The sequence below is a fragment of the Suillus plorans genome, assembly GCF_016647745.1.
Source record: "Suillus plorans strain S12 chromosome Unknown HD556scaffold_12, whole genome shotgun sequence".
Classification (NCBI taxonomy): Eukaryota; Fungi; Basidiomycota; class Agaricomycetes; order Boletales; family Suillaceae; genus Suillus; species Suillus plorans.
This window is the reverse complement of record NW_024537396.1, coordinates 32,562-52,952: the sequence shown is the minus strand read 5'-3', so window position 1 is coordinate 52,952 and position 20,391 is coordinate 32,562. Positions and strand designations below refer to the sequence as shown.

Genomic DNA, 20,391 nt, shown 5'->3' with positions numbered 1-20,391 from the left:
GAAGATGTGTTTCAAGTATTTTTATTTTTACTAGCAACTGCGATCAAAGCCAGGTTGATTGGTGATGAAGAAGAAATGATTGGTCCCACCGTCGACCGAGCTTGGTAAGATCAGATAATCTAGTTTACTCATAGTTGACTAGTTCATACTAGTATTACAGGCGGCCTCACGCCAAGGCTTGGATCGAAGTTCGCTTGGAGCCAACGCTTGGCTGTACTTACTCGGTCCGGTACTCGGAAAAGACTTGTCGAGATTCCATGCCAGCAAGGTCCAGGCCTATCACTGTCACATGCCACTTCATAGACACAGAACAGATTGAATTGAGTGCACGGCGTCAAAGTTTTTATATAGTAGGACTAAATATATAGAAAGACGATAAGTAATGGCTGCGTACGCCGCATAACGTCCATTTGGTAAACAATGACATACAAGCGGTGCCAAGGGTTTCTTCCGGGGAAACCTAGAAACCCATAAGATATAAAACCCCGTTGGTCAGTTCGGAGCAGCCTTACCGTTCGCCCCAACTGAACTCTCTGCTAGTCGACGCCCTGAGAGCTCCGAACAAGTACTGGTGGATCATGCCTGTCCCTATTCCCGAAACACACGGAAACAAGGCCAAATATAATATAGCATTACCGAAAGAGATTACGAGCAGGTACGTAGAAACCTGATGCGCGTATCTGCTCCTTGATTTTGAACCGTCACTATCCAAGATTCGCTCCCGACACCCTCGATTCCCCCTGCAACTTGCGCCTGGCGCACTCGGACAGATTAAACAGACCCTTTATCCATAACGAACGCTCAGTAAAACCCCAGGTGATAATGCAGCGCAACGGCCACGGCGACCCCGTCAATGCTGTTGCGCAAGACATACCTCTGCTACCTGGCACTGTTCCATTACCGCAGGCATCAGCTTCGACGACTGTCATTGATTGGGATTGGGATGTTGAACACCATGACCGACGGCTTGAAGCTAAAGCCGACGCAGCAATGCACGGCGCACAGCCTTTTCAAGTCGACCGAAGGGTCCTTAAAGACGTCGTACGAGAGATGACAGGCTGCGAAGTTGGCCGAATAAAGTTCATGAGTTCCGGTACGTCATCTTCATCTTCCAGGACTAGCAGAACACTAAAATTACAACATCAGGGACTTTTCATAAGGCAAGTGTACAGCTCAGGGGCCACCCTACTTATTTTGACGTCTTAATGTCTGCTGCAGGCATATCTCGTTACTCTTGTTGACGCGCGCGAGCTGGTCGCTCGCGTCGCTCGTCGGTTCATGCCTCGCCTCAAAACTGAATCTGAGGTGGCCACCATGCACTACCTTCGCCAACGGACGTCCATTCCTGTTCCGGATGTCTATTATTATGATGCAAATCCCTACAATCGCCTAGGGGGTGAATATATCCTCATGTCGAAGGTACGTCTTATCTCCCCGTTGTCATGTCGAGTGCCTTGAAGGTCACGTGTCATATTAGGCGAAAGGGGTTCCCTTGTCACGCGTATACCACACACTCTCTAATCAAGAACTCAAATCTCTGTTCGCAAATGTTGCAGCTATCATAGTACCTCTGTTCGCACAGCGATTCTCCCACATCGGATCACTATATTTGGAAGGCGCGGGCACAGGCGCACCCACCCCTCTCTCGGTCGGGTCATCAAATTCCCCGACACCAACCGCGACGCGTCCTACCATCAACGGCTTTAAATTCATGCCACTGTTATCTATGAGCTCCTTTTCCAATGTCACAGCACCCCTGGAGAGAACAGTCTCACGACCAACTCCAGCTAGAGTGCCTCATATTGGTCCCATCGTATCATGGCCCTTCTTCGGATCCAATCGCGGGGACCTCTCCCATCCGGATGAGATTAACCGTGGCCCGTGGTCTAGTACTCATTCGTATCTTGCCTCATGCGTGGACCGGGAGGTTCGTGGCGTTGTTCTCGAGAATGAGGGCAAGACGGCACCGCACCGGCTACATCTTGACCCGGACGAGATTCAATCTTCTCGGCATCACCACTTGAACGCAGTACCCGGTGATCAGAGTGACGACAGTGACGAATGGGACGCACAGGAGAGTGAGGAGGAATGGGATGGCCCTGGTGATGTCATGTACAGGGATTACAGGCGCATGCAGAGAAGCACGTTCCTAATTGCCCACATCATGCGACGTGAGGAATCTGTACGAAAAGAGATGGGTCGCTGGATGCGCATGATGGAGAGACTCGGGGCGTGCGCGGATCATTCTGGGGAGAAAGAAGAGTTCGGCCTGGACTGTCACGACATAAGCTTGGAGAACGTGTTCGTCAACGAAAACAACCCCACGGAAATAGTAAGTTTTGCCTCCTTGCATGTATTTTTTGTTCTGATGAATGATCTTAAACAGACATGCGTTATTGACTGGGAATCTACAACTACCCGGCCCCTCTGGGCATGTGCGCATCTTCCAACCTTCCTGCAATCCAGTCCATTCACGACTCGTATGTTCCGAGAAGCAGTCGAGGATTTGGCTTGTGGCCGAGCTCCTCGGCCAACGCACCCAGGAAAGAACAATGGCAAACCCGTGAATGCTGTTACGGTCGCAAAAGAGTGGCTGCATTACGAAGCCATCGGTGCACGGTTGCGCATGGCTCACAGGTGTGTCGAATGGGACGGATGGGAGGAAGGCCTCGTCGACAGTATACTTGGGCCCGAGGACACTGAGGACGAATGGTTCAAAGATGCCGAGTGTACTGCAGATGCGCTGTCTGCCTCGAGTGCGCCTGTGTGCGCAGAGAGCCAAGCGAGCAGCTGTACTAATTCCGGTGTTCTGCAGGCTGCATCATTCAAGCGACGAAAGAAGGCTGGTCACATACCCTTGAAGAAGGAGCGGGAAAAAGAGCAGATGTTAAATACCACTGGAGATATCTGTGGCGGGCGAGGCGGGGAATTGGGACGCAGACTCGAGGCCTGGCTGAGCGTCAACGGGGACGGGACGAGGAAGAATTGGGACGAGGAGTATGATGCGGAGGCGGAGTGAATTTGTCTTTGTGTTTTGGACTGTTTCTTCGGTATGTAGATTAGATCTCGGTGAGTGGATTAAGCTATGCTATGCCTGGACTTAATACTGTATGATACACACCTTATGCACTGTCGCACGCAATTACATTTGTCACAGCATATTCTCGTATTAAATTATTATTTGTGGTTTGTGCTCCGTGGTATCTACTTGGTCGCTCGTTCATTGAAAGAGGGCGTCGCATTCCCCTGGTACTTCAAGTCTTCCATCAGTGCTTCGAGTACCAGCTGGCCATCGAGCCTTGCGATTGTTTGCCTAGTGACCTCAGGCAGGGTTTCACATTGGATTCCTAGTACGACCAGTGCGGAAGCAGATCCTCACGCGCACGGTGTGGTGCTTCGAAACCTGTCCATCCCGATGATGGCCGATCGCATCAAGACAGGGGGCCCTACTATTTGACTCCCGACAGTGTTATACCAATCCTTTGCAGACTTCGTAGACATGTTGGGGAAAAGAATTTGTCGAAAAGTGCGAAACCATGTCCCAGAAATAAGTCATACTCAGAATGTCTTCAGTCTAGACATGGGCTTCGTAACGTCGCAGTCACTCGCCAATCAGAACAGACCTCTGATTTGGTGTCGAGATGCGATGAGATTCGAAGATAGTCTGAGATAATACGTTAACATTCATACCTATCGGTGTCAGCCAACCCAACCAGCAACTCCATATCTTCCACATCAACTGCAGCCTCGGAGACCAACATCTCTCTGCCACCTAATCCTTTCCTTTAGTACCACATTTAGAGATGACATCCATCGGGTGATCGCTGACTGTAGCGACGTTGAATTCCAAAGACCTAGGGTAGGATGATGAGTGTCCCCCGGATGATCCAACTTGAAGACTGGAATGAGAGCGTTTAAGACCGGCGCGGACGATAATGAGGAGAGGGGTCATTGTCTATAACCTTCATCAGTCATCATGTTTGTAAACGCTCGAGAACGGGAGGCTTACAGCGACTTGTATTGCAATATCGACTGCCACTAACCCTGAAACATTACCCGCTACCCATAAAAGGAATATCACACATGTACATGTTGTGATGAGCGCCCCAGATTCCACGATCGTTATAATGGTGCTTTTGTACCTGAAGCCGCTGCTTCCGCCGGTGGTCAGAGCAGCTGTTTGTTTTCCTGTTCGCCAGATACGGTATACGATACCAGTAGTTACCGTAACATTTAAGACCATCTCGAGTGACCATCCACACAATGCGAAGGCTCGAAAAGTGTGCGAAAAGATGTTGGTGTGCTTAGGCGCGAGCAAGGCGACGGCGATAGAGGCGGTAACTGTGAAAGTCATGTTCACACAACAATACAGCAACTAGAAAATGGATGCGTACCACAGTGGGCTACCCACATGATGAGCTGAAGGAGAGGTTCAGTATCATTAACAACGTCCGAATCCATGGTTTGAATTACCGGTAGAATGCAAACTTTGATATTCTGATTCCAGACGACATAGAGTCTCCATATCTTTGAAAGAACTGTGCATGAGAAAATGCATGTATTCTCTTGCCGCATGTACTGACCAAAAGCAGTTCTTGAGTAAATACCTACATTAACAATCATTTCGTTCAACGTCAAGCGAGCGGCATAAAATTTCAGACTCACATTGGAAATATAGATTAACTGACAGAATAAGAAAACGCGGTTTCCTGCGGTAGCTGCATAGTAAAAGTTTGCCCCATCAGGGGTAATAACATTCGTCGCATTTGTGAATGCAATCATCGCTTGTACAAACATCAATATCACATGTGTAGTTGCCAGAGCAAATTGAAACGAGGTAGCACAGAGCAGAAGCTTGCTGTAAACAAATCAGGACGCAGACGAAAGGACAGTGGTGAATATTCACCTGTAGGCTGGACCCTTGATTGAGATGACGTAAACGCATGTACCGAATAATATGCAACTATGATTTTTATTTAGATTGACCTATGCCTCATGGGAAGTGAACGAATTACTTGATTCCTGCAAAAGTGTTCAGCATCTGCAATTCCTACCAAAGTTTCTACTCTACCATAAAGTATGGTCTCGAGCCATAAACACGTGAGATTCATCTGGGCAAGCGTCTGCCCAGAAGACATTTTACTTGGAAGAGCTGGATGCCAGGGGCCTTTATTAGTAATTCCATCAACAGAGTTTGATAGCGGCTGCGGGTAACAAGTTTTGATCGGCTTCAGTCTGATGCAATATAAGCGCTGTGACTTACCGTAAACTGCAAACAAGGCTCCCCTTCGATCGGTTGAAGGAAATTTGTAAGGCTACTACTTACCAGCTCAGCGTATCTCAGAATGAGGTCATCCGCTCCAGCGATGATGCTGATTTGTTCCGTTCCTAGAGACTTTCACAGTGTAAAGCAAATATGAAGGACCAGTTGAATCCTGGATGGATACTGGTTGCTTTACACGGTTGTTTGTAGTGACGCGTTCAAGATGAAGTGTGGGATATCGGATGTCACGCCCCGAGCCCATAACAGGATTCACAATTTCACGTGTTTATTTCAATGATACGCACAGTGCCGAAACATCAGATAAATTGTAGCGGTGCACAACACCAGAACTATAGGGTGACATGTACATACTGTGGAACTTGGAGATGTATCACGTTCAAGGATCCCGCATGACCTGAAGGTGAATTTCTTGTCATGGGCATGCGACCAACCAGCTATAGATATAAGTTTCAGTTAATCACATGTCCTGTGCTTCATAGAATGCGCTGGGGTAATCGTCGATGATTGATGCGTCCCTTACATGCATTTTCAATTTGTTAGTACAATCTGGAGCACCGTAATATGAACCAAGTATACGTAGAACATAGGTGATATCTAAATTAAAAGATACAAGAGGATCAAGCCTGGAACAATATGACACCGCTTCAGCTCACACCGAGCCAGAAGTCTCCGCGGTAGTGGATGATACAAGAACGTGTTCGGGAAGTTCAGTCGAAGTGTCTGCAGAAAGACAGCCAAGGATCGACTGGAGCGTATTGAGCACTTCAGACCGGTACTCTGCCGCACGATGGCTCTCTGTCATAACACAGTCTCCCATTACGTCCTCGAGTAAAGGCTCATCCTGGACAATGACCTCGGAGGTGGAAGTTGAGATCTGAGGAACGTGTAAGTGACATGAAACAGGGTTGCTGGACGAGTGGGGACATACAGAATCATCAGGCAGATCAAAAGGCTCAAAGTTAGTCAGGCATGGCTCCTGATCCGGAGGTAGAAAATCCTCGAGGTAGGTCTCAGCTTCCTCGAGGAATTTCTCGGCATTTGCACGGTGGTGAGCAAAAATCTGTGCCTCCTCGATGTCAGATCGTAAATCAGCCATATCCTGCAACTGTTGGATCGCGGTCCACTGCATTTCAGCTATTTGCCGTACTTCGTGGTTGGCATGCCGCATTTCAGTGTGCTTGCAGGCCATGATGTGGCCAATTTTGTCCTCATGCTGCGGGGCACAGGTACGCAAGACGTGCATGATGCACTGCTGGTCGGGAAATTCGTCGCACTCTTGAGCGAGGAGGGCAATTGGGGTAGGCTGATTCAGAGGCTGCTGCTGGTAACGCAGAGCCCATGCACGTTCACGCTGCTCGGAAAGATACCGGGTAGCACGCGCACGCGCAGAGAGTAAGACTACGGGGCGGTAGTGGGGATAGTAGTCGAGAGAATAGGGACTCGTTCGGACAGGTTCAGTGAAGAATATCATGATGCGAATGAAGCAAAGATGAGTTGATGGAAGATGTCATGTCGAGCAGCGAGTTTTATAGCTGGAGAATTGTGGACTGGATGAATAACAAACCACTTAATTGAGCAGACGCGTCCACTAGATTCGGTAAAGCGCGATCACGGTTTGCACAATAATTGCCACGATGCAAGCACCACAATTTCTCAAGAGCTCCGTATCCACTAGTCAAGCAGCTGATGACCTTCTTGAACCACGGGCATGACTTGATCATGCGCGGCTGGACCGTTTAAGACCACAAACAACCTGCAAATGGTGGATGAGCTACATGTGAGCGGCGTGACATAATGTTCAGTTGCTTCCTTGTAGCAAACATCATTATCAATGCTGGATTTGTGCCCACTTGCCTGAGCGTGGAAAGAAAATCATTGTAAAGCTTACTCTGGAAGTACATGTATACACTGGAACGGTGGGCGCACCTATGGGTTCCAAGTCCCCGGGATGAAGAGAATGTGTTAGCGATGGTAACACCACCATGGACTCTTAGCACTTGTATCGCCGTCGCTCTAAGTCAGGGGAATGGTGCATTCTGCAATCGTGCTGGCACTGAGAACAAGTTGAGTTCGCGCGCCCGACGCAACAGCCTGTTCGAGTTGTTTCGACCTTCTACTGCTCTCTGAAGTGCGTGAGTTCGATAGGCTCATGCTATGGTGTTGGGATATATCATGCCTGTCATCCCTGCGGTCATTCCACGCCTGGTAGTCAAATGTCTGGGGTGCGCTCTACCAGCAGTGGTCCAGCACCGATGATGGATATGGTGGTGTTCGGTCCCGAAGCTGTCACGGTGCTACATCTCTGTTGACTAACCACTCCAAAACTAAACAACGTCGGTGAGTGAAGGAAAATAGAATCTGGCCTATCGATTTGGAACCAGTTGGAATGTGCAGCAACACCGTGACAACATGACTCGACGAGTAGATATCATCTCACGAATGGACACAACTGCACCCGATGCCGGCGGTTCAAATTCTCGGTCTCGATTCTCCCTAAGTATGTACTACATCCTAGAGCTTGGTTTTTTTCTAGTTCTTGCGCACTGGCAGCATTCATCGGACCTTCCTGAACTCTCGTTTGGAGAGATGCCTTTGCTGGCTATACCCCATAACCTGCGCTCTTGGGAGGCTTAACGAGGCCAATCAGTATGCTAGATGATACTAGATATATGAGCACCCATAGACTTACTTCAAGGGTTCGACTCGGAAGACAAAAAGCGAGTCATGGTTTACTACCTATCTCACACCACATATCTCCTCCAGTGAGTCACCACATCACTTGTATCAATTTAGATACCTCTATTGATCGTGGCTATGAGCGGCTGTGGCCCATGACTCTTCGTTTGTCGGTTCGACAGTTGCAGCCCGCACAGATAAAATTCTATAATTATGTTTGTCAATTTACAGCGTGTCTGCCGGGAATCACTCACCATTCATCAGACAGCAGGGAGCGACTTCCATGCATACGTAAAAGAGTCCCATCGTGTATCAGATATCAGGTCCCATTGGTGCCTGGTTGCAATCTCTATATTGGAATGTGGCCAGATCAACCACCCTTGTCAGATCGACAACATCACGCTGAAGTCGCCCTGCTTGGCGTTGTGCATGTTTCCCGACAGCTCCCACGTCAGCGTCTGCCACATTCCTTTATTGCTTGTGATGATTCCATGATCCTGGCTCAAGTGACTTTGGAAAGTGTGCAATCTGTCACAACATTAGTGGGTTCGCTCGTTGGCTCGCTAGATAATTATGCCAATGGGATACCATTCTTCACGGGGAGCTGTATGGACTTAATTTGGTGTCGAGATGCGATGATTCATCTGAGAAGCATCAAAGTTGTCTCCGATTTTGATTGATACATCAACGCTCATACCTATCAGCGTCATTTGCGCGAAGCTAATCCGAGCAACAACTCCTATCCTTCACACCGTCTGATACTGCATCCTCCGAGACCAATCTCTCTCCTACCTAATCATTTCCTCCTGTGCTATAGACGACGACGCTCACGCTCGCACGCTTGCCTTTAGATGTGATATTCATTGGGCAATCTCCGTCTGTAATTTGCGAACAAAGGACGTTGACCTCCAAGGATCTAGAGTGTATGAGTATCTCTCATATGATCCAAGATTAGAATGAGAGCATCTAAGACCGCCGCGGACAATAATGAGGAGAGGGGTCATTGTCTATGTTTAAACCTTCATCAGTCATCGTGTTTGTAGACGCTCAGGAACTGGAGGCTTACAGCGACTTGCATTGCAATGTTGCTTCCCACTAACCCTGCAATATTACCTGCTGCCCATAAACAAAATATCACGAATGTACAGGCTGCGATGAGCGCCCCAGATTCCACGATCGTTATAATGGTGCCTTTGTACCTGAAGCCGCCGCCGGAGGTCAGAGCAGCTGTCTGCTGACCTGTTTGCCAGATGCGGTACACGATACCAGCAGTTAATGTAACATTTAAGATCATCTCGAGTGACCATCCAGACAATGAGAGGGCTCGAAAGGTATACGAAAAGATGCTAGCATTCTTAGGCGCGAGCAAGGCGACGGCGACAGAAGCGGTAGCTATGGAAGTCATGTTCACAAGATGATGCAGCGACTAGAAGATGATGCATACCGCAGTGAGCTACCCACGTAATGAGCTAAAGAAGAGGTTCAGTATCATTAACAGCGTCCAAATCCGTGATCTAAATTACCGGTAGAATGCAAACTTTGAAATTCTGATTCCAGACGACGTAGAGTCTCCATATCTTTGAAAGATCTATGTATGAGAATATACATGTATGTTCTCGCCGCATGTACTGACCAAAAGTAGTTCTTGAGCAAGTGACTGCATCGACAATTATTTCGTCCGAAGTCGAGCGAGCGAGATCAAATTTCAGACTCACATTGACAATATAGATCAACTGACCAGCTAAGAAAATGGGGTTTCCGGTAGCTGCGTAGTACAAGTTTGCCCCGTCAGGAGTAGCAGCAATCGTCGTATTTGTGAATGCAATCATTGCTTGTATAAACATCAATATCACATGTGCAGTTGACATTGCGAATTGAAACGAGGTAGCACAGAGCAGAAGTCTGCTGTAAACAAATCAGGACGCAGACAAGAGGACAGTGGTGAAATATTCACCTGTGGGCTGGACTCCTAATTGAGATTACACAAACACATGTACCAAATAATATGCAACTATGATTTTTATTTAGATTGACGTATGCCTCATGGGAAGTGAACGAATTACTTGATTCCTGCAAAAGTGTTCAGCATCTGCAGTTCCCAACAAAGTTTCCACTCTACCGTAAAGTATGGCCGCTAGCCACATACACATGAGATTCATCTGGGCAAGCGTCTGCTCAGAAGACATTTTACTTGATGAGATTAGAAGAGTTGAATGGGAAGGGTCTTTATAAGTAATTCCATCAACAGAGTTTTATAGCGGCAAGGCTTCAGCGTGACGCAATAGCGCCGTGGAAATGAGCACCGATAGACTTGCACGATTCGAAAGTAGGAAAGCATGTCATTGCCTCCATCATGATCGTAGGCTACGCACAGCTGTGCCCCAGGGGCCAGGAGTTAGTTTTGTCAGTTCCTTCGACAGTTGCAACACACACAGATCAAATGCTGTAATGACATTCGTCAATTATGGTACGACAGATCCGGATTCAACATAGTTTCGTAAGCAGAGTGACTTTCATACTCCATTTAAAACTCCGCCCGGGTCTTGAACGTGGCATATACTTACTTGATCGATGATCCACCAAATGTTCCCCAATTATCAATACAACGAGTTGAATGAATATGTAACGCTTGCAGCAGTGGGTCCTTGCTCGTGTTGGGATCCTGATTTCCGCAGAATTCTCAGACTCCAACTCACAGACTCACTGGCACTTCATCATGGGCGCTCGAGGAGACACTGCCCGTAATATGGGGTTGATGCTTCTAGTTAGGATCGCCGGCCAGGGCAGCCTTTCTCGGATTCACCCCAAAACACCTTCCCTTCTTTATGATACAGTCCGTTCGCGAAGTTCACTTTTCCAGACTCTGATCACGCAGGAATGATTCTAAGCCACCTCTAACTTTCAAATTGAATTTTCCATCTTTTGCCAATTTCAAGACTAAAGACCACCCTATCAGAACAGTGGTAGGGTGTAGAAGCTCTCCATCATCGGCGGAGAAATTCTGTCCGCAAGGTCAGTCTTGATTAAAGTAGTGATCATGTCATCTGACAAGTCTCGAAGCAGTCAATTGAGTTCAGAGTTCCTACCGGGTTGAGATGTGTCTCAGCCACACATTTCTAACCGATTAGAACCAGGACCACCTTGGTCACGGATCATAGCACAGTAACATGGAATATGAAGAAGAAGTTGATGAAGGCGTAACTTTCTTACCATTCATGTTCGTGATACGTTTCTGACATTGACAGGTAGGGGGTTGCTGGCGACCGGTGACCGTCACCTGCCTAGTACCATGTAGCGCTGAGCGCTGCACTTGACTCAGTGGATATCGCCGCTAGAATGCATTAATTCACAAATACAGTCACATGCACAACCATGTGAGTATTTTGGCTCCGTCCCAGGAACATTCATAAATGACATCAAAATAGAAACAGCATATTGAGACGGCTTAGTTCTAACCGGTGGTGGCGTTCTGATAGTTCGCCTGGTACTTCATGTCCGACATCATTGCAAGCGCTAGCACAACATTCCAGCTGACCGTCTTCGCATCAAGGATCTTGGGTCCTTTGGCCTGGAACTGGTTCTAGCATGGAGATCTACTGGATTGAGTTTGCTAGAATGGGGCCTTGGCCGATCTGGGGTCAAGTCTGATCCCCCTAACGTTGGCCTAGACTTGGTCCCAGACGACCGCTCCAGAGAATTCATCGAAGAAACGACGTGCGAGTGCTCCTGTCCAAATATTCACTGCGCTGTGCGGTCACGGAATTGGTCAATCCTTCTGATTCTCCGAATGAAAAGTACAATATATATTGTGGGTTTCGGTGCTGTTCACACTAGAAGAGCCTTTTCCAACACATCATATCTTCAATATCACTTACGCTTACCATGGATTTTGGGGGAGACGTGTTAGGCTATTGGGGTCGAAACATCATCCAAGAGTATGATAATGTTCTGCTCAAAAAGCTTCCTGGGCATTCTGGGCCCCTGGCTGGTCGTCGACAGACCCAGCAGCTACCGCTCTCCAAGGTTGGCTTTCGTAAGACAGCCTATCCGGTTGGAATTTTAGGGGCAGGAGTTGGTGGTTTATACACCGCTCTCATGCTAGATTCGCTGGACATCAAGTACGAGATCTTGGAGGCGTCGGACCACGCCGGTGGCCGCCTCTTCACCTACAAGTTCCCAAAAGGCAAAGAATATGATTACTACGTGTGTTACTCGTTTGATGCTGCTGTACCGATGATTAACCTCTTGTCTCTCTCGCTAACTAGGATGTTGGGGCCATGAGGTACCCCCTGCCGCAGAAGGACAGTGAAGGCAATTACAAGACCGGTATTATGAAGCGCCTGGGCGAGTTAATCAACTATCCAAAGCTCAACGACGGTCCCGAGCCTCTAAAGTCCACACTTATCGATTACTATTACAAGGCGAGGGAAGAAGGATCTTTCCTCTACTTCAACAATGAACGCTACCAAGTCTCTGAGGTATCGCACCCTCCTGACTTCTGTGCCCGGGAAATGGGTGTCGAGTCTGAGTATGTCGCTGTGGGAGTAGAGAAGATTGTCGACGACGTCGTTGAGCCATTCGCCCGCATGCTCATAAACGATTTGGAGAAGCAGGTTAATAAGGGATGGGAGGTCATGAAGGCGAACGACGCATATTCGCTTCGTGCATACATGTCGTTCAAGTACATTCCCAGCGTCGACCTCAAACTCCCGCCTATGCATCTTACCACCAACGTTATCAATTGGTGTGAGACGTTCGACAACAGCACCGGCTCGTATGACCGCGGTTTAACTGAAGCAGTTCTCGAGACGCTGGCGTTCGCCAAGGCCGATTCGGGAGTCATCGGTGAGGTAGAATGGAAGTGTTTCAAGTAAGCACGCCCGTTGTCTCCGAATTCATGCTCTCACACTTCCCGTATCCAGAGGCGGTTCTCACGTGCTCGTCGACCATATGACGAAGTACATCACTGCTAACGGCACCAATGATCTCATCAAGCTCAACCAGAGAGTCACCCGCATCTCTGAGGGTGGTGAAGACACCATGAAGGTTCATGTGCAGGGCGAATATGATAGCCGCACATATTCACATGTTATATCGACCATCCCTCTACCGTGCCTGCGGACGATTGATCTCTCTGGTGCTGGTTTAAACGTGCTGCAGAAAAACGCATTGCGTAAGCTGCAGTATGGTCCTTCAATCAAAATTGGGATCCGCTTCAAATCAGCGTGGTGGACGGATCTATTCGATATCGTAGGAGGCCAATCATTCACTGACCTTCCTATTCGAACTATCGTCTACCCCTCTTACGGTGTCGATTCTAGCTCACCGTCCACAGTGCTGATCGCGAGCTACTGTTGGACAAATGACGCAGAGCGCTTGGGAGCGCTCGTCAGCACCGGTAAAGAAGGGTACATCGAGCAACTCAAGGAACTCGTGCTGCGCAATCTCGCAGAAGTACACAGTGATCCCGCCACTTATGATTTCTTGTCGGAGCAATTCTTGGATATGCATGCATGGGACTGGAACTACGACCCACTCACCATGGGTGAGTCTGTAAATGTTGATGTGATCCAATTGATACTTACTCGCTCCACTAAGGTGCCTTTGCGTACTTCGGGCCCGGAGATTTCCAGGATTTGTACACGTCTCTCAGTGTTCCAAATAACAACAAGAGGTTCCATTTCGCTGGAGAGGCTATTAGCACCCGTCATGCGTGAGTGAAGCACTCGTCTTTGGGATGATTCCAATTCAAAAGGCAATGTCACTTGCAGTTGGGTTGTTGGTGCATTGGATAGTGCATGGCGCGCAGTGTACGAGTACCTGCTCGCTTCTGGACAGCCTGAAGCCACTATTGCAAAATTCTTCAAACTGTGGGGCAAGAACGTTGAGTGGGTATATCCATCGTCCTGGTATGATGAAGAAGGGCGCAGTGCAGATGATCCGGACGCGAACACCATGCTACGAGTCCACATGGCGTGCACATATGCTGGTGAAACATCTGGGGAGGTGAGGTTCTGAACAAGACGTAGTAGTTAGCTTGGCAATATTAACTGAATTTGTAACATTACTCACCTTGTACTATCATTGATGACTTGTTCGCTCCTAGGAACTGAAATATATCATGTGTTTCCGTCCACTTTCGAGTGCTAGTCGTGAGTGCTGATTCCTGAAGCACTGAATTTTTGTATCGCATCGTGCTTGGTGAGCACGAATTCGTCTAAGGGGAAGGGGAAATCGATAAACATTCTTGAAGCAGCTGGGGCTGCTCCACGGCGCTCAACCAGTACTTGTACTCTGCATAGCTGGACGAAGCCTAGAAGTATCAACAATTTTATTTTTTGAATGCTTGTCTCCCTTAAAAGTTATAACTCGTCTAACTAGATCCACGGGGAGGATGCAAATCCTTTTTTAATTCTCTGACTACGTCAAGACCTGCTATTACTATTAGTCCCTTCCAACAAAATTTAGACCCTTCGCAAAGACATCAAGCAACGTGTGGCTGCAAACGTCTGCCAGACCCCCTGATGTAACTCAGCGCATGCGTAGCGGTCAACCCCTACTATTTATGTAACCGCACATAGCCGTGTGACCATCACGCAGTCACCGAAAGACAACAACTTGAACTTAACGTCGACTCACCCCTCAGTTCTATAGGTTGGGCGAGGGAGATTGACCTTTCATCGGCCTATCCAACTCTGTACATAAAAACAGGATCGGACTGCTTTCCGATATGTTTTCTGACGTTCCTGAGAGTCCAACAGCAGCTAATTTGGCGGACATTTTCATAGAAGCCGGCGCCAACCTTAACGCCATCGATTTTAGTATTTATGACTTAACTTCACCTTACGCTGATTAACATCTGGTCTTCAAGGTCAATGCGGCGAGGCCTTGAAGTTCATCATGGAGCCAAACCCCGAGGAGGAGTATGCGGTATGCTGGAATTCATGGGCAGGGTGCAGGCACTCATTTGATCATTGTAACAGGAGTTTTTTGATGTTAGTCCCATGGTACACTTAATAGTATCGCACATCATCGAGTTGAATTGGATATGGTTACCGGCAAGACCAAGGTAGGGCGAATAGATCTCTTCTTGTCATTAATAATGGACCACTTTTTTTGCAGATGGAGTTACTTCAAGGACGATCGCATCCTTCTCATCGAAATGCGCAGTTGCATGCACGAAGCCCCATTAATGCACTTGGAATCGATATTCTGTCACTTTTTGCGTGGCTTCGTTCATAACCCTGTGCTTACCACGACAACCATGAGCAGTCGGTTAACATCTACAGATACCATCCCAGACATAGCAATTGCAATAGCTGTACCAAATACGGACTACAATTGGATTCGTAAGCCTCTTGTCATCGTGGAATGTGCATTTGCACAGGACACAGATTCAGTTCTTCGGAAAATCAAACATGAAATCGCCGGCCAACCAGAAGTTTTGATGGTCATATTGGTTGTAATTGATGAACATCAACCATATCGCTCGCCTGAACGTATGTCCGAAGCATGGCAGATGCTAAGCCAGGAGGCATCATGTCGCTCAGATTCTTCGTTCGCTTCGCTTAAAGGGGATGCAGCACGATCTTACAATCATCGCGTCGTGATCGCAGGTCATACATGGTGTCACCTTGGCTCTGTTCGATTTCACGTTTGGGTGCGGGGGAATGAACCAATCAACATTGATGATGATGATGAACTGCATGCATGTGGTGTAAGTATCTACAAACACTCATCACCTTCGCCTCGTTGATGGCTTTATGGCAGACATTGCTTCCAAACCGAGATATGGATGCGGTCGATACCATGATCGAGAATGGCATGGTGATGATGCGGGACTCTATTGCAATTGTCTGCCAGGAGGTGGCTCTGGGCCGTGACGTTACTGCCCTTCAAGACACTGTCGTTGCTGCCCTTCAAGATACTGTCATTGCTGCCCTTCAAGACACTGTCGTTTCTTTCAGCCCTGATTGGGACCTCCTGCTGATGAAATTGAATTTTGCGGTCGCGGAGGCTGCCTATCACCGGTACCATTCATGGTACAAATCGTCCCCCTGAGACCTCCCTGCCACCACGCTTTGCAATATCATAACGACGCTTATTCAGTGCTTGTCCCCCTGTGAAGACAGGTTGTGAGAGTGTATGTGATGCATCATGTGTGGATCGTTACAGTGACCGTAGAGGCAAGAACGCCTACTTCACAATCCCAGGTGCCGTGACACCAATATCCCATACGCGTATCCGTATCCGTATCTGTATACTTACTGTTCTCTGTACATATAGAGGCTTGCCACAAGCCAGGTGTCAAATGTCGCCCAGGTAGAGAGATGTGGATAATTTACACGGAAAATTACAGTTTTGTACTTGATGAATGCCCTCATTCATAAGGATTGTCAATTTGTGTAGATGGAGGTAGGTGTATCAGTTCTTCAAGCCATACTTCGCAAAGAAAGTCGTCTGTGGAATCTTCCTCCCTTTGAAGCACGTGAGTTCTGGGACAATTGTTGAGACGGGGGGTTCGAGCTTGGTTCTCATATTATAGTTCCAGGCTTGTGAGCACGCTCCCATGCGAAAGGGACTGGTAATTTAAGGGTTTTCTGAGCGCTTGATGTCAACGCGGGTTGTTTACGGATCAAAAATCGCTCGGTGGCTATCATAATATGTATATTTGTTCTACGGTATGTAGTAACCTATGACTAATTCAGGACAGCCCGTCCTTCCACAAATTCTAGGATGGTTTCTCGATGCTCCATATCCCGTGACCAACAACTCTGAATGAACTCCCAGTCAATATCACCTACAACAGGTGCAGGCGGCCTTCTGGGTCTTATTCCTTGCGACATGCAGTGAATTATGGCTTCATATCTGGCAAGAAAATGGTATGGGATCTTGCCCTCCAAAACCTGCAAGAAGATGAGCTGATTCAATTAGGATCCATCCAGGCTACGTGCCTGCAGCATGATCCCTCCAAAAGAGTACACATCGCTTTTTGGACTGAATACCAGTGACACGTTGTCTTCATCAAGTATTCTGGCGTCATATATGGCGCGGTGCACGTGGGATTGGTGGGCAATAATGCCTGACTCGTTCTTTCAGGAAGGAGGGCAGAGAGACCAAAATCGGTGAGGCTTACTTTTCCATTCTTGTCAATAAGAACATTATTCTAAGAAAACTTCAGTTGAGCGTTCATGGATCTCATGAGGACATACGCACACCGCTCAAGTCTCCATGGATGACTGACTGCGAGTGGACTGCCCGATTCAGTGTCAATTGACTCTCGCATCAACGACAGAAAACACTGAACATACGATAATGGCAAGAGAAGACATGCATTTTCTCATGCACAGTTCCTTCAAAGATATGGAGACTCTGTGTCGTCTGGAATCAGAACATCAAAGTTTGCATTCTACCGGTAATTCAGACCATGGATTCAGGCGTTGTTAATGATACTGAATCTCTTCTTCAGCTCATCATGTGGGTAGCCCACTGTGGTACGCATCCATCTTCTAGTTGTTGCATTGTTATGTGAACATGACTTTCACAGCTACCACTTCTATCGCCGCCGCCTTGCTCGGAGGAGATACGTGGTGTGAGATAGGTAGTAAACCATGACTTGCTTTCCTGCTTTCCGAGTCGAACCATTGAAGTAAGTGCAAGTCTATTGGTGCTCATCTATCTAGTATCACCTAGCGTACTAATTGGCCTCGTTAAGCCTCGCAAGGACGCAGGCTACGAGGTTTAGCCAGCAAAGGGATTTCCAAACGAGAGTTCAGGAAGGTCCGATGAATGTTGCCAGTGCGCACAAACTAGAAAAAAACAAGCTCTAGGACGTGGGTACTTAATCGAGAATTCGAACCGCCGGCATCGGGTGCAATAGGGTCCATTCTACGTGAGATGATTTCTACTTACTACTCGTCGAGTCGTCGTGCTGTGTTGCCGCACATTCCAGCTAGTCCCAAATCGATAGGCCAGATTCGATTTTCCTTCACTCGCCGACGTAGTTCTGGAGTGGTTAGTCAGAGACGTCAACAAAGCTGTAGCACAGCTTCGGGACCGAACACCATCATATCCACCCCAGACATTTGACTACCAGGTGTAGAATGACTGCAGGGATGACAGACGCGGTATATCTCAATGAGCCTATGAACTCGCGCACTTCAGAGAGCAGTTGAAGGCTGAAACGACTCGGACAGGCTGCTGCATTGGGCACGCGAACTCAACTTGTTCTCAGTGCCAGCACGATTGCAGAATGCACCATTCCCTAACTTAGAGCGACAGCGATACAAGTGCTAAGAGTCCAGAGTAATTTTACCATCGCTAACACATTCTCTTCATCCCGAGGGCTTGGAACCCATAGGTGCGCCTACCGTCTCAGTGTACACATGTACCTCCAGAGTCACACAATGATTTTTTTCCACACTCAGGCAAGTGGGCACAAATCCAGCATTGGTAATGGTGTTTACTACAAGGAAGCAAATGAACATTATGTTGTGCCGCTCACATGTAGCTCATCCACCATTTGCAGGTTGTTTGTGGTCTTAAACAGTCCAGCCGCGCATGATCAAGTCATGCACGTGGTTCAAGAAGGTCATCAGCCGCTTGACTAGTGGATACGGAGCTCTTGAGCAATTGTGGTGCTTGCATCGTGGCAATAATGTGACTATTGTGCAAACCGTGATCGTGCTTTACCGAATCTAGTGGACGCGTCTGCTCAGTTAAGTGGTTTGTTATTCATCCAGTCCACAAGTCCACCGATTAACCAGCTATAAAACTCGCTGCTCGACATGACATCTTCCATCAACTCATCTTTGCTTCATTCGCATCATGATGTTCTTCACTGAACCTGTCCGAACGAGTTCCTATTCTCTCGACTACTATCCCCACTACAGCCCCGTAGTCTTACTCTCTGCGCGTGCTCGTGCTGCCCGGTATCTTTCCGAGCAGCGTGAACGTGCATGGGCTCTGCGTTACCAGCAGCAGCCTCTGAATCAGCCTACCCCAATTGCCCTCCTTGCTCAAGAGTGCGACGAATTTCCCGACCAGCAGTGCATCATGCACGTCTTGCGTACCTGTGCGCCGCAGCATGAGGACAAAATTGGCCACATCATGGCCTGCAAACACACTGAAATGCGGCATGCCAACCACGAAGTACGGCAAATAGCTGAAATGCAGTGGACCGCGATCCAACAGTTGCAGGGTATGGCTGATTTACGAGCTGACATCGAGGAGGCACAGATTTTTGCTCACCACCGTGCAAATGCCGAGAAATTCCTCGAGGAAGCTGAGACCTACCTCGAGGATTTTCTACCTCCGGATCAGGAGCCATGCCTGACTAACTTTGAGCCTTTTGATCTGCCTGATGATTCTGTATGTCCTCACTCGTCCAGCAACCCTGTTTCATGTCACTTACACGTTCCTCAGATCTCAACTTCCACCTCCGAGGTCATTGTCCAGGATGAGCCTTTACTCGAGGACGTAATGGGAGACTGTGTTATGACAGAGAGCCATCGTGCGGCAGAGTACCGGTCTGAAGTGCTCAATACGCTCCAGTCGATCCTTGGCTGTCTTTCTGCAGACCCTTCGACTGAAGTTCCTTCCGAATACGTTCCTGTACTATTCACTACCGCGGAGACTTCTAGGTCGGTGCAGGCCAACGTCGACGAAGAGGGAAACACATCCTCATAGGAGGGAAAAGGAAAGGCCAAGGGGATCCCTGGATTTGAAGAAGACTTTGTGGCTGTCAAGTAACCCGCCCTCGGAGGACGTCATCGAAGTGGATGTGGCCGCGTTGTGAGCTGTGAGGGCGAGAAGCGGTGTCATATTTTTCCAGGCTTGATCGTCTTGTATCTTTTAATTTAGATATCACCTATGTCCTACGTATACTTTGTTCATATGCGACTCTATTACGGTACTCCAGATTGTACTCAAACTGCAAATCCATGTATCTCGTGTAACGCAACGCATCAATGATCGACGATCACCCCGATAGATTCTAGCGCATGTGATTATCTGAAACTTGTATCTGTAATAGCTGAACCGTTGGTCGCATGCCCATGACAAGAAATTCGCCTTCAGGTCATGCGAGATCCTTGAACTCTCCAAGTCCCACAGTATGTACACATCACCCTAGGGAGTTTAGTTCTGGTGTTGTGCAGCGCTGTAATTTAACATCATATAGTACTGTACGTTTTGAAATAAACACGTGAAATTGTGAATCCCATGGGGAATGTGCATGAGGCCTCGGCCTCATCTCCCTACTTCGCCAGATCAAACCCATGTATTGACTGGTGGGGCACGTCCCACACCAGGGCATTTGCGAATTCAGAGATGCAATCAGGGCACCGGGGGCCGGCCTTAGACTAGGTCGAATTGTCCTCTCTCAATTGATAGGACAAAAATTGGAATTAAAAAACCCCCCATGTATAATC

At 48.0% G+C, this 20,391-nt stretch overlaps 8 protein-coding genes across 8 annotated transcripts; 4 read left to right on the top strand and 4 right to left on the bottom strand.

Moving 5' to 3' along the window:
* Positions 1–822: 822 nt before the first annotated feature.
* Positions 823–3,019, top strand: HD556DRAFT_1231859 (uncharacterized protein; the record flags this gene model as incomplete). The annotated part of the gene is made up of 5 exons (XM_041297467.1): positions 823–1,093; positions 1,147–1,166; positions 1,219–1,419; positions 1,478–2,332; positions 2,387–3,019. The coding sequence occupies 5 exons, from the start codon at positions 823–825 to the stop codon at positions 3,017–3,019; spliced, it is 1,980 nt and encodes a 659-aa protein (XP_041163372.1).
* Positions 3,020–3,772: 753 nt separating this feature from the next.
* Positions 3,773–5,138, bottom strand: HD556DRAFT_1439890 (uncharacterized protein; the record flags this gene model as incomplete). Its single annotated transcript, XM_041306022.1, has 8 exons — positions 3,773–3,955; positions 4,010–4,341; positions 4,395–4,527; positions 4,584–4,607; positions 4,666–4,858; positions 4,907–4,963; positions 5,016–5,022; positions 5,072–5,138. 8 exons carry the CDS (start codon positions 5,136–5,138, stop codon positions 3,773–3,775), a joined length of 996 nt encoding a protein of 331 aa, XP_041163371.1.
* Positions 5,139–5,748: 610 nt separating this feature from the next.
* On the bottom strand, positions 5,749–6,969 carry HD556DRAFT_154351 (uncharacterized protein). The gene is made up of 2 exons (XM_041309747.1): positions 6,213–6,969; positions 5,749–6,158 (listed from the first exon to the last, which is right to left on the bottom strand). Exons 1-2 carry the CDS (start codon positions 6,753–6,755, stop codon positions 5,934–5,936), a joined length of 768 nt encoding a protein of 255 aa, XP_041163370.1. The 5' UTR covers positions 6,756–6,969; the 3' UTR covers positions 5,749–5,933.
* A 1,761-nt stretch (positions 6,970–8,730) lies between these two features.
* HD556DRAFT_154348 (uncharacterized protein) lies at positions 8,731–10,424 on the bottom strand. The gene is made up of 9 exons (XM_041309746.1): positions 10,080–10,424; positions 10,024–10,030; positions 9,915–9,971; positions 9,676–9,865; positions 9,594–9,617; positions 9,484–9,537; positions 9,405–9,429; positions 9,027–9,352; positions 8,731–8,967 (listed from the first exon to the last, which is right to left on the bottom strand). Exons 1-9 carry the CDS (start codon positions 10,144–10,146, stop codon positions 8,821–8,823), a joined length of 897 nt encoding a protein of 298 aa, XP_041163369.1. The 5' UTR covers positions 10,147–10,424; the 3' UTR covers positions 8,731–8,820.
* A 1,328-nt stretch (positions 10,425–11,752) lies between these two features.
* On the top strand, positions 11,753–14,100 carry HD556DRAFT_154101 (uncharacterized protein). Its single transcript, XM_041309745.1, has 5 exons — positions 11,753–12,163; positions 12,226–12,830; positions 12,883–13,505; positions 13,559–13,673; positions 13,732–14,100. Exons 1-5 carry the CDS (start codon positions 11,843–11,845, stop codon positions 13,976–13,978), a joined length of 1,911 nt encoding a protein of 636 aa, XP_041163368.1. The 5' UTR covers positions 11,753–11,842; the 3' UTR covers positions 13,979–14,100.
* Positions 14,101–14,690: 590 nt separating this feature from the next.
* HD556DRAFT_1439886 (uncharacterized protein) lies at positions 14,691–16,021 on the top strand (the record flags this gene model as incomplete). The annotated part of the gene is made up of 5 exons (XM_041306021.1): positions 14,691–14,781; positions 14,832–14,890; positions 14,944–15,029; positions 15,083–15,677; positions 15,731–16,021. The coding sequence occupies 5 exons, from the start codon at positions 14,691–14,693 to the stop codon at positions 16,019–16,021; spliced, it is 1,122 nt and encodes a 373-aa protein (XP_041163367.1).
* Positions 16,022–16,585: 564 nt separating this feature from the next.
* Positions 16,586–17,101, bottom strand: HD556DRAFT_154062 (uncharacterized protein). Its single transcript, XM_041309744.1, has 3 exons — positions 17,097–17,101; positions 16,915–17,042; positions 16,586–16,866 (listed from the first exon to the last, which is right to left on the bottom strand). Exons 2-3 carry the CDS (start codon positions 16,921–16,923, stop codon positions 16,660–16,662), a joined length of 216 nt encoding a protein of 71 aa, XP_041163366.1. The 5' UTR covers positions 16,924–17,042; positions 17,097–17,101; the 3' UTR covers positions 16,586–16,659.
* A 1,686-nt stretch (positions 17,102–18,787) lies between these two features.
* HD556DRAFT_1305699 (uncharacterized protein) lies at positions 18,788–19,648 on the top strand (the record flags this gene model as incomplete). Its single annotated transcript, XM_041299819.1, has 2 exons — positions 18,788–19,330; positions 19,385–19,648. 2 exons carry the CDS (start codon positions 18,788–18,790, stop codon positions 19,646–19,648), a joined length of 807 nt encoding a protein of 268 aa, XP_041163365.1.
* Positions 19,649–20,391: the final 743 nt, after the last annotated feature.

Excerpts from the sequence above, each read along its gene's own strand:
- HD556DRAFT_154351 (XM_041309747.1), bottom strand. The coding sequence starts at position 6,755 with ATGATATTCTTCACTGAACCTGTCCGAACGAGTCCCTATTCTCTCGAC. Across the intron at positions 6,159-6,212 it reads TTGATCTGCCTGATGATTCT|ATCTCAACTTCCACCTCCGA; the intron begins GTATGTCCCCAC and ends CACGTTCCTCAG.
- HD556DRAFT_154348 (XM_041309746.1), bottom strand. The coding sequence starts at position 10,146 with ATGTCTTCTGAGCAGACGCTTGCCCAGATGAATCTCATGTGTATGTGG. Across the intron at positions 9,538-9,593 it reads TTGCTCAAGAACTACTTTTG|ATATGGAGACTCTACGTCGT; the intron begins GTCAGTACATGC and ends GATCTTTCAAAG. Across the intron at positions 9,430-9,483 it reads TCAAAGTTTGCATTCTACCG|CTCATTACGTGGGTAGCTCA; the intron begins GTAATTTAGATC and ends CCTCTTCTTTAG.
- HD556DRAFT_154101 (XM_041309745.1), top strand. The coding sequence starts at position 11,843 with ATGGATTTTGGGGGAGACGTGTTAGGCTATTGGGGTCGAAACATCATC. Across the intron at positions 13,506-13,558 it reads CTACGACCCACTCACCATGG|GTGCCTTTGCGTACTTCGGG; the intron begins GTGAGTCTGTAA and ends CGCTCCACTAAG. Across the intron at positions 13,674-13,731 it reads GCTATTAGCACCCGTCATGC|TTGGGTTGTTGGTGCATTGG; the intron begins GTGAGTGAAGCA and ends TGTCACTTGCAG.